General features: G+C 37.8%; 1 protein-coding gene across 7 annotated transcripts; it reads left to right on the top strand.

Moving 5' to 3' along the window:
- Positions 1–12390: 12390 nt before the first annotated feature.
- Positions 12391–20313, top strand: nfe2l1b (nfe2 like bZIP transcription factor 1b). Of its 7 annotated transcripts, none has more exons than XR_013194420.1 (7): positions 12391–12619; positions 13514–14270; positions 15640–15867; positions 16036–16125; positions 16213–16371; positions 16684–19908; positions 20012–20313. XR_013194420.1 is itself a non-coding variant. In XM_077200703.1 (7 exons), the coding sequence occupies exons 3-7, from the start codon at positions 13719–13721 to the stop codon at positions 18055–18057; spliced, it is 2403 nt and encodes an 800-aa protein (XP_077056818.1). In that variant the 5' UTR covers positions 12422–12619; positions 13514–13581; positions 13678–13718; the 3' UTR covers positions 18058–20313. The 7 variants fall into 7 exon arrangements, 5 of the variants coding, with proteins under 5 accessions (XP_077056816.1, XP_077056821.1, XP_077056818.1 ...); XM_077200703.1 differs by having other exon boundaries at positions 12422–12619; positions 13514–13581; positions 13678–14270; positions 16684–20313; XR_013194421.1 differs by lacking the exon at positions 15640–15867 and having other exon boundaries at positions 12425–12619; positions 13514–13581; positions 13678–14270.
- Positions 20314–21666: the final 1353 nt, after the last annotated feature.

Below are 21666 nucleotides of genomic sequence, written 5' to 3'. Positions count from 1 at the left end.
AAAATCATAAAAGTGGTCTCGTTAGATTCAGGCAAAGAGTATAGAAGAACAAGAGGTGAAACTCTGATGCGTTTTTGGTAACAGCCACTAGGTGGCGCTTCGGTAGCGTGGCCGCCATTTTGGTGTGAAAATTCCCACTGGAGTCACCGGACAACAGCACAGATAACAGTTAATCCAATCATTAAATACACATTTGAGGTAGTTTTTTCTTATTTAATGAGCATTTCCATTTTGTGCAACTTTACACATTTATTACTATTATTAGTTACCAACTCCACTAGGCCTGAAATATATTTTGTACTTTTTACCCATACAAAAATGTAATATATGGCCATATATGTTATATTTTAAATAGCATGACATATATCTATACATATATTTGACTTATCTGAGAACACAATATAGCCTATGCCTGCAACATATATGAACATTTATGTGTCCAAACATGTGAAGAAAATATTTGAGTTAATCTACTGTATATATGATACCATATATCTGCTTATATTTGCGGACATTTTTGCTAAATTGTTTCATATATATCTATGTGTTTTATATGAATTTTGCATATATTCTCATATAGGCAGCAGACATACATGGGCACTGACATTAGGCTATATATGTAATTTACTTAATATTGACATATATTACATTTCTGTATGGGTAATCCCCTGGATCATGCTACAAACACGATGATCTTATAGAACATGATGGACAGTGGCTGTGTTTTTATAATCAATATAGTCTTGCTTTAACGGTCATTAATATAAGATAGTAGCTACTGCAAAAAAAAAAACAGTTGACTCTGTAAAGCTATTCTATTGCTGTTATATATTGTCCAACATACCCAATTATCTGATATAGCATGTCCTTTACTTACTGTTATATGTTGGCATTAATTCAGTGTTTGTAATGCGAATAGGCCAACTAAAGGTTTTGTGGGAAAAAAAAGTAGAAAAGTTGTCTAAGTCTGTGAAATAAACTGTTAAAAGGGATTTGATGATCACTAGTCTAGTGATTGTACGTTATTCTGTGTTGTCATCATTCAGTTTGGATTTGATCTTTAATGTAGGCTACTTTAAAAAAAAAATTACAAAGCAGCTGATATTAAAATAGCGACAGCAAAAAGCTAGTGGATAGTGATGGGAAGTCCGGCTCTTTTCAAAGAATCGGCTTTTAGAGCGGCTCGTTCGCGAACGACACATCAACACTAGTGGACTGCTGAGGAGCTTTCACCCCAAAATGGCGGAAGCGCAGCGCTGCTGCTGGGCGCGTTTGTTGCAATGGAACGTTCTATTGAGTTTCGCCTCTTGTTCTTCTATACTCTTTGATTCAGGGCGTCACGACAAGTCGACTGATATCCGATTTTCCCAGATCGGCCATTTTGGCTGTCGGCCATTTTGAATTATGTGCTAAAATGCTGTATTTTCTGAACGCATGAACGAATTGTTACGAAACTCGGTATGGGTCATCAGTACGATGCCCTGAAGGAGCCTGAGAAGTTTCGAAACAGCGCCACCTAGTGGTAAAATTTATTTTTCAAATGCTTATAACTCTGGGTGTGGTTGACTTATTTTCACGGGAGTCATCTCGTTGGGCTCCTGAATCCTTGCCGAGTCCACAAATACCAAACATGCTAGGTCTTGCCTTATGGTTTGTGTAGCGTTGTGATTTAGCGCTTAAAAACATTTGCCGATATCTTCGAAACCGTTAGTCCTATCGTGACGAAACCACCGTCAGAAGTTTGCAACCATAGCTCGTTAAATAAATATTAAAGCCCAAATATTGATAGTAAGGGGTAGTAAAATTCAATCAAAGTCATGTGTCAGTCATTTTTTGACGTGTTTTTTCATATAAATGTCTATAACTCCGAAGCGAATTGAGATATTTTCACCAAATTTGGCACACACATTTATGGGCTCATTCCGAGGACACAGGAAAAAAATGTGAGATTTTGCCTCTTGGTGGCGCTATAATAGAACAAAACATGACATTCCCATTGACTTCAATACAGTTTTGTGATGTAAAATGCTATACTTAACAAATGCATTGCTGTAACATTATGAAACTCAGAATTTGCAACCAGCACCATCTCTTGAAGGTACTCAAAAGATTTTGAGACAGTGCCACCTGTTGGTCAAAAGTTATAATTAAATATACAAAAATGCTAATAAAATTTGAATGAATATGCCTATTGTAATGACTCTGGTCTTAATTGATTCCTTGGGTTATGCTGAAAACAAAGATACCAATTTTGCCAAAGTCAGCCAAACTTCCTGTCCGCCATCTTGATTTTCATTGTATACCTACTTTTTCGAACTCCTCCTAGAGCGTTTGTCCGATTTTCACTAAAATCGAATCGTATCTTCTCCAGACCGTGCCGACTAAAAGTTATGGATTTCGTGTTGAAAGACGAAACCGTTGTAGTATACCGCAGCATCCAAGATGAGGCATGCTGCCAAAATGACTATTAAGACTTTATCTCTGCAATGCCTTGACATTTTGAAACCCAACTTTGTATGTGTCATTGTCACCTCACTCTGACCACATCACATCGATTTCGGAACTGCGCCACCTGTTTGTTGAAAGTGATAAACCATTAAATCATCTTATAAGTTACTTTATATATGATTTTTCAGCCATTTTCCCCAAATTCTCTTAAAATGTCTTTAATTGCTCCTTACTGCAGTTGGTCTGTCACTCCCACACATGATGGCCTCTGTTGCCACTTCTTGCGCTTGGCCCCGGTAATGGCTGCTTGCAGCTATATCTAGTATTACTTTGCTTCTTAATGTGAGGAAGATTAGTTAAGACTGTTTGTGAAATTGACAAATTGTAGCTTTAAATAAATAAAAAATCGACCAAATATTATAGTTTCCCTCCAAATAACAAAAGATGTGGTAACTTAGCCACCACTTTCATATCTTAAATAAAATACATTAAAATGACTAAGATTCTTGCTCTTTTTATAGGATATTTTAATTCTTTATTTCTCAGTGCCGTCAGATGGCTATACTCAGTCGTGTCAGTCAACTGTGAGAAAGGATGAACAGACAATTAAGTTCAAGCTTCTTCATAGTTTATGTCCAGCTCGAAAATAGCATGCATTGTAATAATCATCCAATGAGAATAAGCGTTGCCTCATAAAGATAAAATACATATAGTGAGAAACTTTTTAAAGTTTTCAATGTTACACATACACATACATATGTTACACATACAGGGTATATGTGATTTGCTAAGGGAGGTTCCCACAATAGCTCATCCTGTAACCTTGAAATTCCCTCACAAAAGCCTTTAAGCTGTATTAATGTAGTGTTTGGAGTTTTCCTGGTAACTGTTCCAGCAACCTTTTATTTGTTTAATTATTAAATTGGTTAAATAGAATTTCAAACAATTACTTACATCATCAATATAATCTTTATTTTGTTATGCAAGACAGGGGAAATATGTATTTTGGTTATAATTTTTTGTATTAAATGTTTTATGCTTTATTTGAACATTCAGTTTACAGTGTGAAACAACAGAATAAGAACACAACAATAATTGGGGGGGGGGGGGGGGCATTACTTAAATGAAAAGAAATCTAAACATTTATTAAGGTAAAAAGTTTGTAGTCTTGCAAATTTCACATGTTCTGAGTGCATTTGGGTTAAGAGAGGGATTCAATTGTAATCAAGTGTTTTATTTCATATAAGAATACCAAAAAAATTGTTTTACAATTTGAAAACTTACATTTGTGAATATAAAATCTACATAGGAAAATAATTATTTATTATAAAGCAGGCATTGGAATTTGGTAAAAAAAATAAATAAATAACAGTTTTGGGATTCATAGAGAAATTTTGCAAGATATTGCTTGAGATGAACCCACTAACATCTTTCCAAAGTTGCCAAGTATAACTGCATGACCAAAACAAGTGAAGAAGAGTTTCAGTGTCATTCTGACAGAAAAGAGCAATAAGTGTCAAAATCAGATCTTTTTCTAAGGAAATTTTTGACTGGGTAAATATTATGAATTAATTTAAAAGATATTTATTTTACTTTTTTGTTGTATGTCCATATATATATTTCCAATTTAAATGATCAAAAAGTCCATTCCAATGCAGGAGGGCAGAAATAATGTTCACAAGGAATAGAACTCTTACTTTATAATTTCTTCCTTTTTTTTCAGTGAAGCATCTCACCAATTAGTATTGATAGGTTCAGGAAAAGATAATGAACCCAAAGAGAGTATTATTTTTGAAAAGCATGAGTATGCCAGACGGAATAGCATCCATAACTGTGGAAAACTCTTTGGGAGTTACCTGTATATTATATTCTGAAAGAAACACTGCATACCTAAAAAAAAAATCTCATTACTAAACCAGTGATAGAACAAAGACTTATTCTTAAATAAGATATTATTCCATATGTAACACCGATGAGGAGAAAAGTTATGCTTGTAAATGAGGTTCCATGCCAAAATAACTTGTTGGTGAAAGTTAGATGGTTTGATAGGGAGTTTATAAATATCATAATTACACATTAGAGCAAACTTTGCACCACCAAGTTGCGAGGCAAGCTGAGGGAAAATATTCCAAATAGAGGAGGTTTTTAATGAATCGATTGAGCCCATTTTAATTGTGTTATTTAGTGAACTAAAATCAATGAAGTTTAAGCCACCCTTTTGTTGAGAATTTAGTATCACTGACTTCCCATTAAATAATGGGAAGTCACTCCCATTAAATAATGGGATTTGTTTTTCCATAAAAATGTAACTAAGATTCCATCGATAATTTTACAAGTATGCTCATCATTGTACAGTGACTGAGCATAAGTCAGGCGAGACAGACCCTCAACTTAAACAAGCAAACCTCTGCCTTTCAAAGAAAGGTCTCTCTGCAGCCAGCAGTTTAGGTGTTTCGTTGTTTTTATAATAACTGGGTCCAAATTAGCAGAGCATCGAGAGTTATGGTTATTTGTATACCCAAATATGTAAAACAGTTTTTAACTGCAATACCACCAATTGAAGAGATCATATGTTTTTTTATCAGAAGTAATTAACATTTATTAAGATTAAGATGTAGGCACGAGGCTTTAGAAAAGAGATGAAGAGTACATCATAAGGCTCCTGGTATTGCATAGAGTCTTCTAAGAACAGATATCATCCGCTAACTGATTAATAATTATCTCTATTGCCAATGCTGATGCCTTTTAGATGGCTTGCTTTGATGTGCGAACTAAGAAATTGTGTCGCAATTGAAAAAAGATAGGGAGATACCAGACATCCCTGTTTCACTCCACGGTTTAAGAAAAATTGGGATTGTTCATAATTAATACTTTGAGGTTGTTCTGTGAGTGACGTCATTGGAAATGGGCCGGTCGCGCCTGCTCTCTCTCAGAACAGCCTGTGACTGGAGAGAGTCATGTCTTTGCAGTGCTTTTCAATTAAGAGCGAAAATATGCTGTATTAAGTGAAGTTTCAAGTTGACATATTATAGAAGTGTCATAAAACGAGAACAAGTTTATATATGCATTTTTCTACCAACAGTTCAATGTATTTTCAGAGTTTTATAAACGCACTTGTTTGTTTTATGTTGCCGCCGAGTGCAGTATGTTTAACAACAACAAGAAAAGGAAAAACACTATACGATCTAACAAATTGAGACATACTTGCTATAATATTAAGGTAAAAATGTTATTTTGATGGAATTTTATTTCTTTAATTTGTGTGAATGTGAATTTTCATAAATGAGACGCAGAAAGAAATTGATTGTTGTAATACAAGAGTTTATTGTATAAAATGCTCTCTCTCAGAACAGCCTGTGACTGGAGAGAATCAGCTGAAAGAGAGTGAACCCTGAAGGCTTGTGTTGATTGTCTGTCCTCTGTCAATAAACTGCAGACGTGGTCCATCGAAGCCAGTGATGTCGAGGGATTTCTTTGTGATGTGGGACGAAGTCCGCTACATTAATTTCAGGAACAAACTTGTTTCTGATCATGATTTTAGAGTATTAATGCTCTTAGTTTAGAGCAGGGATGTTCAAACTCAGTCCTGGAGGGCCACTGTCCTGCAGAGTTTAGCTCCAACCCCAGTTAAACACACCTGGACCACCAGCTAATCAAGGTCTTATCGGCTAGAAACTTCCAGGCAGGTGTGTTGAGTCTGGCTAGAGCTAAACTCTGCAGGACAGTGGCCCTCCAGGACTGAGTTTGGACACCCCTGGTTTAGAGTATCAATTACATGTTCAATTAGAGCTTTCTGTATTTTGTATTTATTAGTAACCTACATTCACATTTTCCCAAAATGAGTTTTCAAAGTCTCAGAGAGTCTTAAGCCTGAAATAAATGCGTATAGATTGATTGATTGATAAGGTGATGGAAGAAACAGTAACACTATTTAGATCAATGCAGTCTCACTGAGTAATTTCCAAGTATCAATAGTGTTTCCTAGAACAAAGACATTATTTGAAATATTGTCTGTCTGATCCAGTGGTAACCAAATGAGAGCTTGACGTCTTACAGTCTCCAAATGACATTTCCAATATTTTTTTTCTTTAGTAATCAATTGTAATGCTTTCTTCTGCAACTCCTGACTAGTTCTGTATTTTTTTTTTTAAATAAGGCAATCAACTATGGTCAAACTTAAAATGTAAGTATTTAGTGTGCCCTTTCAAGAAACCACAGTGTAAAATAAAAACTAATGTGCCCAAAAAAGCTGAGTTTTTAACCCCATAGCTGTCACCCCCCCTCCCCTTGTGATAATTGACATTAAAATGCACTATACACACTTAAATGGTTGTAATTCAAGAATGCTTTGGAATATAGACCTAAGTTTGGTCTTGTTTAAAAGAAAACAATCAGCAGATTATTACTGAAGTGAAAGCATCAAATATTTTACAAAATATTTTTTTACTATAAAATTACTATAAAATGAAAGCTATATATCTAACCAAGTTGTGTTCCAAATTTAAAGTTGATATCACAAAAATGTAGGTTCCCATGAGATTTTGTTTAGGCGTTATACCAAAAATAGCCACTGGGTGCCATTGAATTCCATTGAATTTAATTGTATGCATTCTGCCATAACAAATTAATAAATTTCTATCCAAATATCACTTCTATCACTAAATATGGAACCTTGAGACTCAGACCTTTCTGACAATGTGTTTTGTCAAGTTTAGAAAAGGTTTTGATAATAAATTATGAAAGCTTATGCCCAAAAGGGGAGGGGCCTAATAAAAAAATACCGTTTATATGATAACGCAGCTTCCAATTTCAAAACGGTTTACACAGGATGAATTCTGAGTTCGTAAGCTTTCAAATGATACCTAATTTATGATAACTACTAAAATATGTGATATAATAATAATAAAAAAATTATATATATATATATATACACACACACTTTGGATTAAGGTTGTCAGGGGCCCCTAGGCTGCTCTTTGTGTGAGGCTCCCCCCACTAAAAATTTATTTAGTGCCATATATGGTCCATACGCAACTACGGTGAACTGGCATACACACACATTGAGACAGCTAACACTAGTCAAGTCAAGTCATCCTCATTTACTTTTAACAATGTAGATTGTTTCAAAGCAGCTTTACAGAGATAAACATATAATTTAAGGTAACAGAGATTGGTTTGGTTTTATAGTGGTTCTTGAAAAATGTTTTTTCCAGCTAAAGTTAGTTTTGATTGATTCACTTCCGTCTAAATGATCATTTGTTATTAAATTAGGGGCCGCTAAGACGACACCGTTCTCTCTAAACAGACTTTAAACGTGAACCTGTGATAGACGCTGATGGCGTTCACATGTGGATTAAGAATTGATTCTATAGTTTTGTGCGTTTGAATATATGTGCGCAGGTTTGTAATTCCTTACAAACCATGCCTAAACAAACTACTTGTCTATAAATTTTGATGCAGAATTTTATTTTATCTTATCACTTTGGGTAGGTACACGAACCGAAAAATTCCACAACGCTTTATCTGTAGAGTGGTATAGGGATCCTCCATAGGGAGAGGCTAGTTGGCACTTCAGCACTGCATTGTCATCAGGTCCAGCGAAAGTCCTTCGTCAGATCTGGAGACGGCCTGGATCCGGCAGGCTGCGGGAAAACCTCGGGATAAACAAAGACACTAAAATTAGCGTAGATCCCATTCTTCTTATGATGTAACGAGTACATCAGGATTTAAGGGAATTGTTCCAGTTCCGGCTGACCTAATCTAAGCAGCCTAATATTTAATTATAGAAGTCTATTGAGTGTTATGTGAATGCTAGGTCAAAGAGAATGCTGACAGACAAAGCACTCTTGTCATAAATTAATATATTACTGTTCATACATAAGAGCACACCCAGGTTCCTAACTGACGACGAAGACTTAAGAGCAGCCATCAAGTGTTAGACGGTATTCTAGGTTATTACGTGTGGAAGTTTTTTGTCCAATAATTAGAATCTCTGTTTTTTCAGAATTTAGTAGTAAATTACTAGTCATCCAATTTTTGATATCAACTATGCATTCCGATAATTTTCAGCAGTATCATCAGCATAACAGTGAAAGCTAATTCCTTGTTTCCTAATGATATCTCCTAACGGTAGCATGTACAGAGTGAACAGCAGCGGTCCTAGTACTGAGCCTTGTGGTACGCCATACTGAACTTGTGATCGATAAGACATCTCTTCATTTACTACTACAAACTGATGGCGGTCACATAAATATGATTTAAACCATGCTAATGCAGTTCCACTAATGCCAACATAGTTTTCTAGTCTATTTAAGAGAATGTTGTGGTCAATGGTGTCAAATGCAGCACTAAGATCAAGTAACAGTAATAGAGAGATACAACCACGATCGGATGATAAGAGCAAATCATTTGTGACTCTAATGAGAGCTGTCTCAGTGCTATGGTGCAGTCTAAATCCTGACTGGAAATCCTCGCAGATATCATTTCCTTCAAGAAAGGAACACAGTTGTGAGGATACTGCATTTTCTAGTATCTTTGACAGAAAAGGTAGATTTGAGATCGGCCTGTAATTGACTAATTCTGTAGGATCAAGTTGCGTTTTTTTAACAAGCGGTTTAATCATAGCCAGCTTAAAGGTTTTTGGTACGTATCCTAGGGACAAAGACGAATTAATGATGTTAAGAAGAGGATCTATGACTTCTGGAAGCATCTCTTTCAGTAGTTTAGTCGGTATAGGGTCTAACATGTTGTCGATTTAGATGAATTAACGAGTTTGCAAAATTCTTCCTCTCCTATGGCAACAAATGAATCAAATTTTACCTCAGGGAGACTATAATGCACTACCTGATGTGATGCTGTAGTAGACGGTTGCATAGTTATAATTTTGTCCCTAATATTATCAATCTTATAAGTGAAGAAGTTCATAAAGTCATTACTGCTGTGTTTCTTGGAAACTCTGGGCTTGAAGCTTTCTTTTTCGTTAGTGTAGCCACTTTTTCAAATGAATATCTAGGATTATGTTTATTTTCTTTTAATAGGGTTGAAAAATAAGCAGATCTAGCAGCTTTTAAAGCCTCTCTGTAAGCAATCGAGCTCTCCTTCAATGAAATCCGAAATACCTCTAGTTTTGTTTTCTTCCAGTTGCGCTCCATTTTTCTGGCTGCTCTCTTAAAGACACTGTTGACATTGCCGGGATTACTTCATTCAAAAACTTCCAGCGGTCAGAACTCGGACCAGGGGGGTGACAACAGAGTGGGTCAGTGTGTATACACTATAGTGCTGGTAATGATTGCATACAACTTCATGTCTTAAATGGGCGAACTAACCCTTTAAGGGCCCGGGTGTGCTCGTTGTACCGTGCTACAGTGTTTTCTTTACATTCCTTTAAGTGGTGGACCACAACAGTAAGACAATTACCACCACACCACGTAGCTAAAATGAAAAATTGAACATTACAAACAAACCACAAATACAAACAACGCCCAGTGCTTAGAATCAACCGTTTAATTATGATCAAGAAACACTGGCAGTACAACCAAAACAGAGGTGTAAGTGGAAAGAATAGCATAACATAATTGGTTTGTTTTGGTCTTGTACATCCATAAATGTTCCAGCAGATTATGGATAGTTTAGCCAGCAGTTGATGATATTAATCATTGCTATATAAAACTAAATAAGCCAAGTATTAATATTAATAATTAAAAAAATAATTAAAAAAAATTCTCACCATTGGCATTGGGCGTGTTCCACCTCTTTAGGTGACGGCTTACAAAAGAAATCTGTCAGCGTTCGTTTCATCTTCTTATGGAGACGATCACACGCGTTGTTCAGGTTCGATAACACAGAACGAGCAGTGCGCTGCGTTTTTTATGTTGCTAGGCAACCACCGAAACAGCTGTCCTGTCAGTCAAGTAAACGTCAAATCAGCCTTTTAAATTTCGCGTAGTAGTCAGCACCCAAATATATTTTTAGGTCGCACAGATTATATTTCAGGAGCATATGCGACCAAAATGGCTTTGATTTCGAGCATTGATGTTAATTTCGAGCCCTGATGTTTCTTGTAATGTTAGCCATAGTTATTTATTTCTTGATTTTGGTGTCTGCGTTTTTTAAAGCCATCTCCCGCGGACGCAGTAACGTTTTCAAGCGCGAACCCGAATCGCCGTTGCAGGGAGGGCGCCAGCGCCTCTGCCTCGCGAGTGGATGATAGCCCTGAAGACGCCTAGCACCCGAATCGTCCCGCGAGCTGTTCGTTTAATAGTCGACTCGGAAGAAAGCGAACATTTTGACAAAAATAAAAAGCGAGGCGGAAGAAATTTTGCCATTGCGCACCGACACAATAAAATAAACATAGAGGAAACACTGCATTGTGGAATAACTCCCCAAATTCCCTGAAATTTTACCGATAACATTATGAGCTAGCTGCAGGCGTTTCAGCTAACGTTAACTCCGTTCAGGTGGATCTTGTCTTCGACTGGATGAAGATTCAGCACAGCAGCTTTGAAATATGCAGTCAATTTAGGATTTTTTTCAATATATCTTGGTCCCGTTGTTCTCTTAACTTTAGTAATTTACGTTTTTGTGCTCCACTTTCAAGCTTTCTTTCAGCCATTCTACCACTATGCCGTCCAGGAATAGCAGTGACGTAAATGAAAATGATTGACATGATTTGACCAGCAGCAGCTGATTGGATAACCAATTCACGTCCACGGAGAGCGATCGCGGATAGGTTCGCGCTAAAGTAAAAAAAAAATGTCTGGCCAATCCTAGGCTGCAGCCTATGTAAGCCTGTGCATTAATCCGCGCCAGTTATATATAATACTTTTTAGAGGACTTCTTCCTACTTTTTAAAATAAAATTTTATCTTTTTTATGGACAAATACTAGATTATGTTTTATTATGAACTTTTAGCATCAAAAACTAAAGTTTCAATTATCAAAAGTGTGTGCGTCGACTTTTTGTGACAAAGGTCAGAAACTCCTGTAATGACGTCGATTTTTTGAGGAAAAAAACAGCGCTAAAATATCTATTAAGGAGTCTTAGACCTTACCAACGATAAATAGTTTGTCATAATTAGATTAGGATTTAATAGTAATATAGCGAATTAAATTTAGATATCCCGCTAGCGGGCTGGTGACAGTTTAAGAAAAACAAGTTTTTTGTTGTTGCATAAATATCATTTTTTTTTATTTTATCTCAGAGAGAGAGAGAGAAACTAGGCCATTCCATTCTCTTTCCCACTGCCTCTCAAGGCTGACTGACGCAAGCATTTGACACATCTATTGAAGAACAAAATAGCTGTATTTTTAAAATTCTTCAAGCAAAAAAGAATGTTACGATATGGAGGAATTTATTCGGTCTGACCAATGGCCTGTCAAACAAGTTCAGGCCCGTCTAACACGTTCAATGAGCGCCATCCAATGGCTAAAAGTCAATACATTTTTTTATTGTAAATTATTTTGAGTCAAGTTGTGTTTAAAGTGTTTTCATTTAATACAGTTTATTGATTATAATGTTTATTACAATGTCATGTTTTTTACAAGTTACTTTTTATCTGGTTGCTGATTTGTGTGCTTCATAATAGTTTTAATGTTAAAATGCTGAAGAAAAGCCTATAATAGGATATTTATATAATGGCAGTATAATAATAATTCTTGTGACATTCACATTTGCAGTGTTTTTGTGATTGTCAATAATTTTGTGGTTTGGGGTAGGGTATCACTTTAGAATATTGCAAATATTACAAAATTTGTATTCCCACGGTTCTGAGTTCATCAAAAAAAAAGGAAGAAAAACAAAGGCAGGGTAAATAATATTAGTTAAATTACCAGCTACAAATTTTAAATTATGTTACACACAAATATATATATATATATTTATTATTGGTTTTGTATACAACGGGGAATTTTGATAAATGATCTCATCCCGTATGTGCACTAGAATATTCTACGCGTGCGCAGTGGCAGCATGTTTCAGCGCCTCAGTTTCAGCCAAGTTGTCGGCAAGAGGAAATTCTGCAAGTCATGGTGGGCCATTCAAAGCGAGAGGGGAGTGACAACCAAATACAATATCTGAGGGAATAAGTTCGTAGTTAGTTAGAAGTGTTTGATGACAGTGGGCTGTGTGTGCACGTGGAGACATTTTGAGTCATTTGTCAGTAAACTCTTCTTGAGTAAGTATGAAAAAGGACTATTTTGATGCTATGCTAGCGGGCTAAGTTAGCTATAGCTTTCGAAATTGCTAATGTGGGAGTGTGTGTCAGTGTGGCTGCAGCAAATGTACAAGACAGCTTAGCTTGAACTGAAGGAACTATTTTTAGCGGTTAAATTTAACCATAAGACAGAACTGGGTATTTAATAAAAGTTGTTATTAGTAATTCTATGTCCCCGCCAGGGCCCGCCTCCTTATTGGCTGTTGCGTGGAGAGAAAATGAGTGACAGGCATTTAAGCCAATCAGAGGCTGTTGCGCCACTTGTTGCTAACGGGCTGCTGGGCTCTGATAGCGGAAGTGTAAGAGGTCAATACTTCACAGTGCTTGGACAACTACAGTATTTTTAGATGAGGATTTAGAATGGTTAGATGAAAGTAGGCAGTGAATAACATTTGGCCGAAGCTCAGATTAGTGACGATCATTCGAGATCTCTTTACGTAGTAGTTATTTGAGGGTTACAGGGATGGATGGATGGATGGATTGCTGTAAATGTGGGTGTGATTTTGAGGTGGGTGTATTTGGTGGGAGGTCATTAATGCATTTATGTTTTATAGTAAGTTTCATTGTAAGGCAGTTGACTGTCACTGTCAAAATTGTATTTATGTTGTGTTTCAAGTAGTTCGTTGTGATTTTTGATGAGCTTTTGTAAATCCTGATGTGTCTTAACATTAGAGTAAAAGTGGATTTGTATATCATGCTAGGCTATGATGGAAGCATTTCATTGTGATCTTAATGTTCTTTCAACTTTGATTAAGCTGTAAATGCAATATTGAAAAGCATAATTTGCTCATATTTTTTTAAATTGTAAAGTAAAATGAATGATTTTGGTTAATTGTTCATTCTCTTTTTATTCAGGCTGGTCAAACTTTCAAAAGTGTATGCTTATAGATATATAAGCTGGATATCATTTGGGCAAAAAAAACGTACACCAAGGACCAAAAAAAGAGGATTTCCTGTCATATACAAGGCTGACCATAACCTAATTTGTTTGTGTGTAAATTTTTGTTTTTGCTTTTTAGTTTCTTCTTGAGTTTTTTCTTTTTTGTTCCTTTGCAAAGAAATGCTTTACTTGAAAAAGTACTTCACAGAGGGTCTAATTCAGTTCACTATCCTCCTGAGTCTAATTGGGGTACGGGTGGACTTGGACTCTTATTTTAACAATCAGCTCCCCCCACTCCGTGAGATCATCCTGGGCCCCAGCTCGGCCTACACCCAGACGCAGTTCCACAATCTCCGTAACACCCTGGACGGCTATGGCATCCATCCTAAAAGTGTGGACCTGGACCATTTTTTTGCTACTCGTCGGCTGCTGAACCAGGTGCGCTCCCTGGATCATCTGCGCGTACCCAGCACCGAGCTGAGTGCCTGGCTGGTGCATCGTGATCCTGAGACTGTGGTTTCGGCAACCAGTCAGTCAGGCCCCAGCATTGCCCTGGACAATGGGGGCAGCCTGGAGGACGTGAACAACTCCGAAGCCTCGGCCATGAGAGGGGCTGGCAGTGCTTCTGAGACCACTTACAGCCTCAGCGGAGAGGACAGCCTGGGAGCCGTGGCCCCTGAGGACAGTCAGGAGCAAGGGGAGAGAGAGAGCAGTGACGACCTCTCTAAAGAGGTACAGTAGCTGTGTTTTTAGCTTAGCATACTTTAATTAGATTGATGTCGGTTTGTATTTGATTTCTTCAAAAAGAGATCAGTGTTATGCTATTAGATTAAGTATATTGTATAGTGGGTGGTATTAAGAGTGTTATATGTGAGCTAGTAGTATTCTTACTCTAGATTATGAGCCTTACAATAGTGGCTGGACAGGGTGTGGTCTAATCGATAGGGCTTTCTATCTCTTAAAACTGTTTGTGTATGTTTCTAAGCTATTAGTAATGTTAACACTATGTTTTCTATTGATGCCACTGCTTGGACATGTTGAACAAACAGTGCACTGAATTAAAAATAGAGATTAGTAGTAGATTTCAGTAGACTCATCCTTTAAATAGAGGTCATCTAATCTTGTGGTTGTCAGGATATGTAGCATTTCATTTTTTGAGAGAGAAGTGGTTCCTTGATTATATTTTTATGAATATATGCTTGGAACAGTTAGACAAAATTAGAGCTCAGCTGATGTAATCTGCATCATATCCCTCATTAAAGGGTTAGTTCACCCAGAAATGAAAATTAAGTCATTAATTACTCACCCCCATGCTGTACCAACCCCGTAAGACCTTCGTTCATCTTCGGAACACAAATGAAGATATTTTTGATTAAATCTGAGAGGTGGATCACTGCTACATAGGCTGCCTGAGGGAATGAAACTTGACGGCCCAGAAAGTCATTAAAGAACATGTTTAAATATTCCATGTGCCTACAGTGGCTCAACTATAAGTTTATCAAGCGACGAGAATACTTTTTTTCCGAAAAAACACCCACATAAATAACGACTTTATTCGACTATTCCTTTTCTTCCTTGTAGGCCTGAGACCAAGAGATTTCCACGACGCATGCGCGAGAACTGAACAAGAAGTATTAGAAGAAGAACGTCCTCTTCTCAGTTCTCGCACATGCGTCGTGGAAATCTCTTGAACTCTCGTCTCAGGCCCACAAGGAAGAAAAGGAATAGTCGAATAAAGTCGTTATTTATGTTTTTTTTCTCGGAAAAAAAGTAGTCTCGTCGCTTGATAAACTTATAGTTGAGCCACTGTAGGCACATGGAATATTTAAACATTTTCTTCAATGACTTTCTGGGCCGTCAAGTTTCATTCCCTTAGGCAGCCTATGTAGCAGTGATCCACCTCTCAGATTTAATCAAAAATATCTTCAATTGTGTTCCGAAGATGAACGAAGGTCTTACGGGGTTGGTACAGCATGGGGGTGAGTAATTAATGACTTAATTTTCATTTTTGGGTGAACTAACCCTTTAAATGTAATTATCTGATGATGTTCTGTAATCTTAGCCCTTTAATGACCCTCCCTTTTAATAAATATATTTCTAGGACATTGACCTCATAGACATCCTTTGGAAGCAGGATATTGACCTTGGTGCTGGCCGAGAAGTATTTAACTATAGCAATCGGCAGAAGGAGAGTGAGGCTGATAAACCTAATGAAGAGAACGAGGAGACAGGTGGAAGAGATGAAAGCTGGAGAAATGGACTTAATCTCCAAGCAGTGCAGAGCCAAGCTCATGTTGATGGAGAGACAGGAGAGAGCATACCTGAAGAGGTATGTGCTGTAATATGCTAGGATTACAGGAAGGTGTGAGGAGCACAGCAAGGTTTTGGTTATTAATGCTTGTAGATTATTCAAAAAGGCTGGTAGCTCAGTTGTAGATGCAAGTGAATTCTTGTCAACCTTGTAATTACATGTTTTTTTTCTTGTCGTATTTACTAGCTTACCAGTCTCGGTGCTCAGACTTCATTATCCCTGCAGGAATGTCTGAGGCTTCTGGAGGCCACCTTTCCATTTGGAGAAGAGCCAGAGGTAGTGAAAATTCATATTAATGTACATATTAAAACAAACATGACTTTTTGTTGATTGTCATTTTACGTTGTCTTCTACTATTCTTAGTTCCAGGCCACAAGATCCACCTCCCAGCTTAGACCTTCAACTGAGGAAGCTCCTTCAACGTCACAAGGGATCACCCTTCAAAGCCCTCTGCCGCAGTCTGATACACCACTAGACCTGGAGCAGCAGTGGCAGGACATAATGTCTATTATGGAACTGCAGGTTTGTACATTTGTTACATTCAAGTCGATAGAGGAAATATATGAAGTCTTAATTTATGTGTCAGGGAAAATGATTATAATGATTTTCTATGGTAAAGGTAAAAAACAAAACAATATAATGACTTGTGTGGTGTATCCTTTGAGTAACAAGTAATAAAGTTTTCTTTGTCTTGAATATGTGAATGCATTGTTTTGTGAATGTATGTATTCAATTTTTTAATCGGGCATTTTAGTGTACTCTTTAGTAAATTAACAGATAGTACAACAACAATAATAATAGAACCCTATCTAACATTTATTACCTCTTTTTTAGGACATGGAGGTAAACAATACTGCAGTAAACGTCAGCATGAATAATGACCCCAATAATAACAATGCCAGCACCACAGAATCAGTCACAATAGGAAGTTTTGGACTCCCTCGGTCCACTCTCATTAACCAGGATGTTAGTCTTCACCAGGCTTCGCTGCCCAGCTGCAGCCAGGACTTTCCCACACTCTTCAACCCTGAGTTGGATTCCACTGGTGGACAACAGCCTACCGTAGTCAGGGTCTCTTCCAGCAACTCCTCCAACATCAATTCAACATTTGGAGCTACTAACTTGACCGGACTCTTTCTTCCACCCCCTCTAAATAGTACAACCAACCTAACCACCACTCCGGTACTGCCAGATCCATTTTCCAGCCTGCTGGAGGAGTCTATGCTGGATGAAATTAGCCTGCTAGACCTTGCAATGGAAGAGGGCTTCAGCCAAGCCCAGGCTTCTCAACTCGAGGATGAGCTTGATTCAGACTCAGGTCTTTCACTGGACTCCAGCCATAGCCCGGCCTCTCCTAGCAACTCTGAGACATCCTGCTCGTCAGCTGCGTCATCTTCATCCACCTCTGCTACATTCTCAGAGGAAGGAGCTGTGGGCTACAGCACCGATTCGGAGACAGCTGCAGCAGAAACGGAGGAAGGAGCCGTCGGAGGCTACCAACCAGAGTATAGCAAGCTATGCCGCATGAGCTACCAAGATCCATCTAAGTTCCATGGCTTACCGCAGTTGGAAAGTGTCAATCACAACCACACCTACAATCTACCACTGGCATCTTCCTACTCTGAGCGCTCTCAGCTGTCGGCATCCTGCAGCAAGAAAGGCAGAGACAAGCAAATGCAGCAGACAAAGCTCCAGCCACCACAAGACTATGCTGACAGGCAGTCGAGCCGTGATGAACGTAGGGCAAGGGCCATGGACATCCCATTCTCCAATGAAAAGATCATCAACCTCCCCGTTGAGGAGTTCAACGAGCTTCTGGCCAAGCACCATCTCAATGAGAACCAGCTCGCTCTCATTCGCGACATTCGCCGTCGCGGAAAGAACAAAATGGCAGCGCAGAACTGCCGCAAACGCAAGCTAGACACCATCCTTAACCTCGAGCAGGGTGTGCAAGACCTGCAACGCGAAAAGGCTCAGCTGCTGAAGGAGAAGATGGAGTACGATAAGTGCATCAGACAGACAAAGCAGAAGGTTCAAAGCCTATCTCGGGAACTGTTTGCACAGCTGCGGGACGAGGAAGGCAGGCCCTACTCAGCCAGCGAGTACTGTCTGCAGTACGGCCCAGACGGCGTTCTCCTTATGCCTCGTAACATGACCACGGAACAAAGCAACAAGACTGACAAGAAGCAAAAGGACAAAAAGAAGTGATGAGCTTGAACTGCTGCCCTTTTATTTTTCGCAAAGGCACTACCATACAAAGTATTTCGGAAGGCAAAGGAAGCCTTTTTCTTTGAAACGATTGTAGGGAGGTGAAGAAAATTGCATCATTGATTACTCTTCCTGCATTGGGTTTTCTTTGTTCCTTTTCGGTTCAGAAGTTTTCTCTTGAAAGCGGCATTGAAGCAGACATGCTTTTTGTGGTACTGATTTCTCATTGATTTACTGAAAGATATGAGTGAAGGGATACTTTCAGATGCCAACTGAAGGAACTGTCAAGGAACGTGAGGTCATGGAGGACACCGACAAGATGTTCTTAATTGAAAGAACTATTCGGTAATGCTCCCAAAAATGTAGTCAATGGCAAAAATACACCATATTAAGATGATGTTGACTGTAAGGATGCAAAAATTGTTACATTTTCAGCATTAGCCCGTGCTGTATTTGTGCGTACCCTGGGATTTCATTGGTCATGGTGGGTGAGGAAGAACCCCTTGATGCTGCGAGATGGTTGAAAAAGAGTCTACTGAATGCTAGAAGTGAAGCCAAAAGAAACTCCAGGCATGCCAATACTAACCAAAGGTTGTGTTGCGCAGTTCTCTTGTTCTCATAATGAATCATACAGGTCACTCCGTGGATCTAAATTCCCGTTTTCACTTGGAAAAAGAACAAAATAAGTCTGTTTGTCTTAATGGACAACAAAGTCACCTGAAATGTATCTGGAGGGTGAATGCCATTTGCCAAGGAACTTGGACAGCGAAACAAATAGTGCTAAAGAGTGAGTATGAATTTAGCTTTGGCTTTAGGAAATCATCAGAGGTACAGATAGAGGATGGATACACACTGCATTACTAATAAATCCGCTTCTGTACCCTTTTCAGCACTGTAAATCAACACTGTAGTTTGCCTATAAGCTTTTCCTCTTCTGCTGGGGAAAGGGTCTCTCAGGCCCCTCCTATCAGCTTTTAATGTTACTCTCCCATGTGCATAAACTTTTTAGTAAGCCATCAGACATGGACATCAGTGCAGTTTGAATAATGTGATTAGGTCTGGTGTGTCTTGGTATACACGATTAATTGAAGCGAACTGATTCATTTGCTTTTAAAGGTCAATGTTTAGCCTTTGTTGCAGGTCAAAATGCTCTGTTGCTTTTGCAACGTATGCCAGTGACTTTTCTTTCTGTTGTAGTGGAGGAATGTAACAAGGTGCTTTTGTTTCAGTTGTACTGTCACCTAAAAAAGGAACAGAATGTGCACCAAAATACACAAACAGTAGCAGGCACAGCACAGTCATTCTTACGTTTAAACTACAAATTCTAATTAGATGGGTCAGCGTCTTAGCTTTGATGTGAACCTGATTTTTTTTTTTTTTTTACCAAATACACTACTTTTAGTAAAAGTAATTGAGTGAAGCCATGAATGATCTCCTGGCAAAAAAAAAAGAGGTTAAGCTTGTGCCAATAACCAACTGGATCGTGCTTTACTTCAGCCTGAGGGCACAGCTGACCTTATACACTGACATATCAATGAATGGGTAGGAAAAAAAAAAAACAGCAATGCTGATGTGAATGTCTAATTTACATAATGTTCAACTTCATCCTATTCTGTCAGTCTGTCGTTTCCATCTACACTGTTCATAAAGCACCATGAAACACGGTCAGTGTCCGTTTTGGTGCGACATGAATAAATATGCAAGAAAAAGTTTTTTTTTTGTTCGTCTCAGAAGTGGAAAAGAGACAATCTCTATGTTACCGGTTACAAATACTTAGCATAGTTCGGGTAGAGATAATGAAAAAAGATGAGTGATTCGTTCAATTAGATCAGTGTTCTCAAACCTACACTTGTGGACCCCAAATACTGCACATTTTGGATGTCTCTTTCTTTATACCCAATTCAAGTCTTGAAGTCTCTACTAATGAGCTGGTGAGTTGAATCAGGTGTGTTAGATGAGAGAGACATCCAAAATGTGCAGTTGTGGGCCTCCCGAGGACAGGTTTGAGAAGCACTGACTTGAGAATCCCTGTTATAATGTCATAACTACTTGCCATTAAGCACTGTTGTTTTTGTTCGTTTTGTAAATATTTTTGTGTTCTGTATGTCTCTCGTCCTAATTGCTTGGTTCAGCCAGGCCTTTTTGCACCTTTGAATTTGCCTGTTGAGTATTCCTATATGATTTATGTTGAGATGAGATTTGCTGGCAATCTGGAATTGTTCTTTTATTAATTATAATAAACCTTTGTTTCATTTCCTTGGTTTTCCTATTTGAAAAAGGCTGATTCTAAATGAATGTCAAAAAAAAAAGTTAGATTTGGTAATACTGCAAAAACTCTCATGATAGCTATATAAACTGAGTCGTTTTGTCGTCTTTGCTGTTTGAAGCTCAATTTTTCCTTATATCGCTTCTAAGGTAAATTTTTAATTTTTAATTAGAATATTTACAGCATTCAATAATTTTGGTTCATAATTAAAAATAAGTGTACCATGGTCTGCCTGAATACTCAATTCTGATTGGCACAGGAATTTCCCAGAGCCTTTGAAAAACAGTACTTCCAAGTCAGTTTAATCACTGTCCTATATTAATGTGCTGCTTTCATTGAAGCACACACACACACTCCAGAGATTGGAGATGGCGCTGCACACACAGAAACAAGAGTACAGAAGCTTCTTGTCAATGCTGCCCCATGACTTTTATTAATAAATTAACTTCGCTACTCAATCTGTACATTATATTACTCTAAAAGGAGGTTGTAACATTGCTGTTTTTGAAGTAATTAAACTCACAGCTTCATTGCTAGTAGAGAGACGCTGCACAGACAGGTAATTCACACGCGCATCTCTCTCTCTCTCTCTCTCTCTCTCTCTCTCTCTCACCCTTTTCACAGACTGATGATTAGTTTTAATGTAAATCCTGCAATGTTTTTAGTTTTTTTTTAAATGTATGCAGACATATAACAGTTTACTTTGTATTACATTATCTTTGCACCAAATTAAAAAAAAAAAAATAGTTAACGCTGCTGTGAGGGTAAAATTGACATTTTTTGACTGCTGTTCTCAATCTCTATTTTTTTCCTCTTTTTGAAAGTTGTGAAAACACTATTGTGGAGTTTTTCTTTTGCTATTGGAGCAAATAGAAACACTAAGCATTGGCCATTACATGAGAAATGAAGAAAATTATGATATCTTTATAAACAAGAAAATGATTGACAATTTAAAAAAAAAACTGTACATATTCAGGCCTAAAATGTAAGAATATTTCTGACTTTGTTGTATATGCTGTCTGACTGATTTGTGGCAGGCTGCTACATATTTTGCTTCTGTTGTGATCAAAATAGGTCTGAATTTTTCTGGATTTGGTAATGCCATAAAATTTGGTGCTATTTGTTGAAATTTTGTGAAGTAGCAGATCGAATGTTGTGATAGAGATGACAGTGCGACAGGAAGTGTTCTTCTTAACAGCCTCTATCTTTCCCCCTCTCTCGAAAGGGTAATTCGTTCAAATAAATGTTATAATTCAATCATATACATTTAACGCACTACTTTTTTTCTGTGTGTGATTATAATGCTAGATCTAACGAGTGGTTAGCTGACGAAAATAACCGTC

This window comes from Siphateles boraxobius, unplaced genomic scaffold, assembly GCF_051911475.1.
Source record: "Siphateles boraxobius isolate OS27281-9 unplaced genomic scaffold, OSU_SipBor_1 46, whole genome shotgun sequence".
Taxonomy (NCBI): Eukaryota; Metazoa; Chordata; class Actinopteri; order Cypriniformes; family Leuciscidae; genus Siphateles; species Siphateles boraxobius.
The sequence above is the reverse complement of the archived record's forward strand: the minus strand, read 5'-3'. Positions and strand labels throughout refer to the sequence as shown.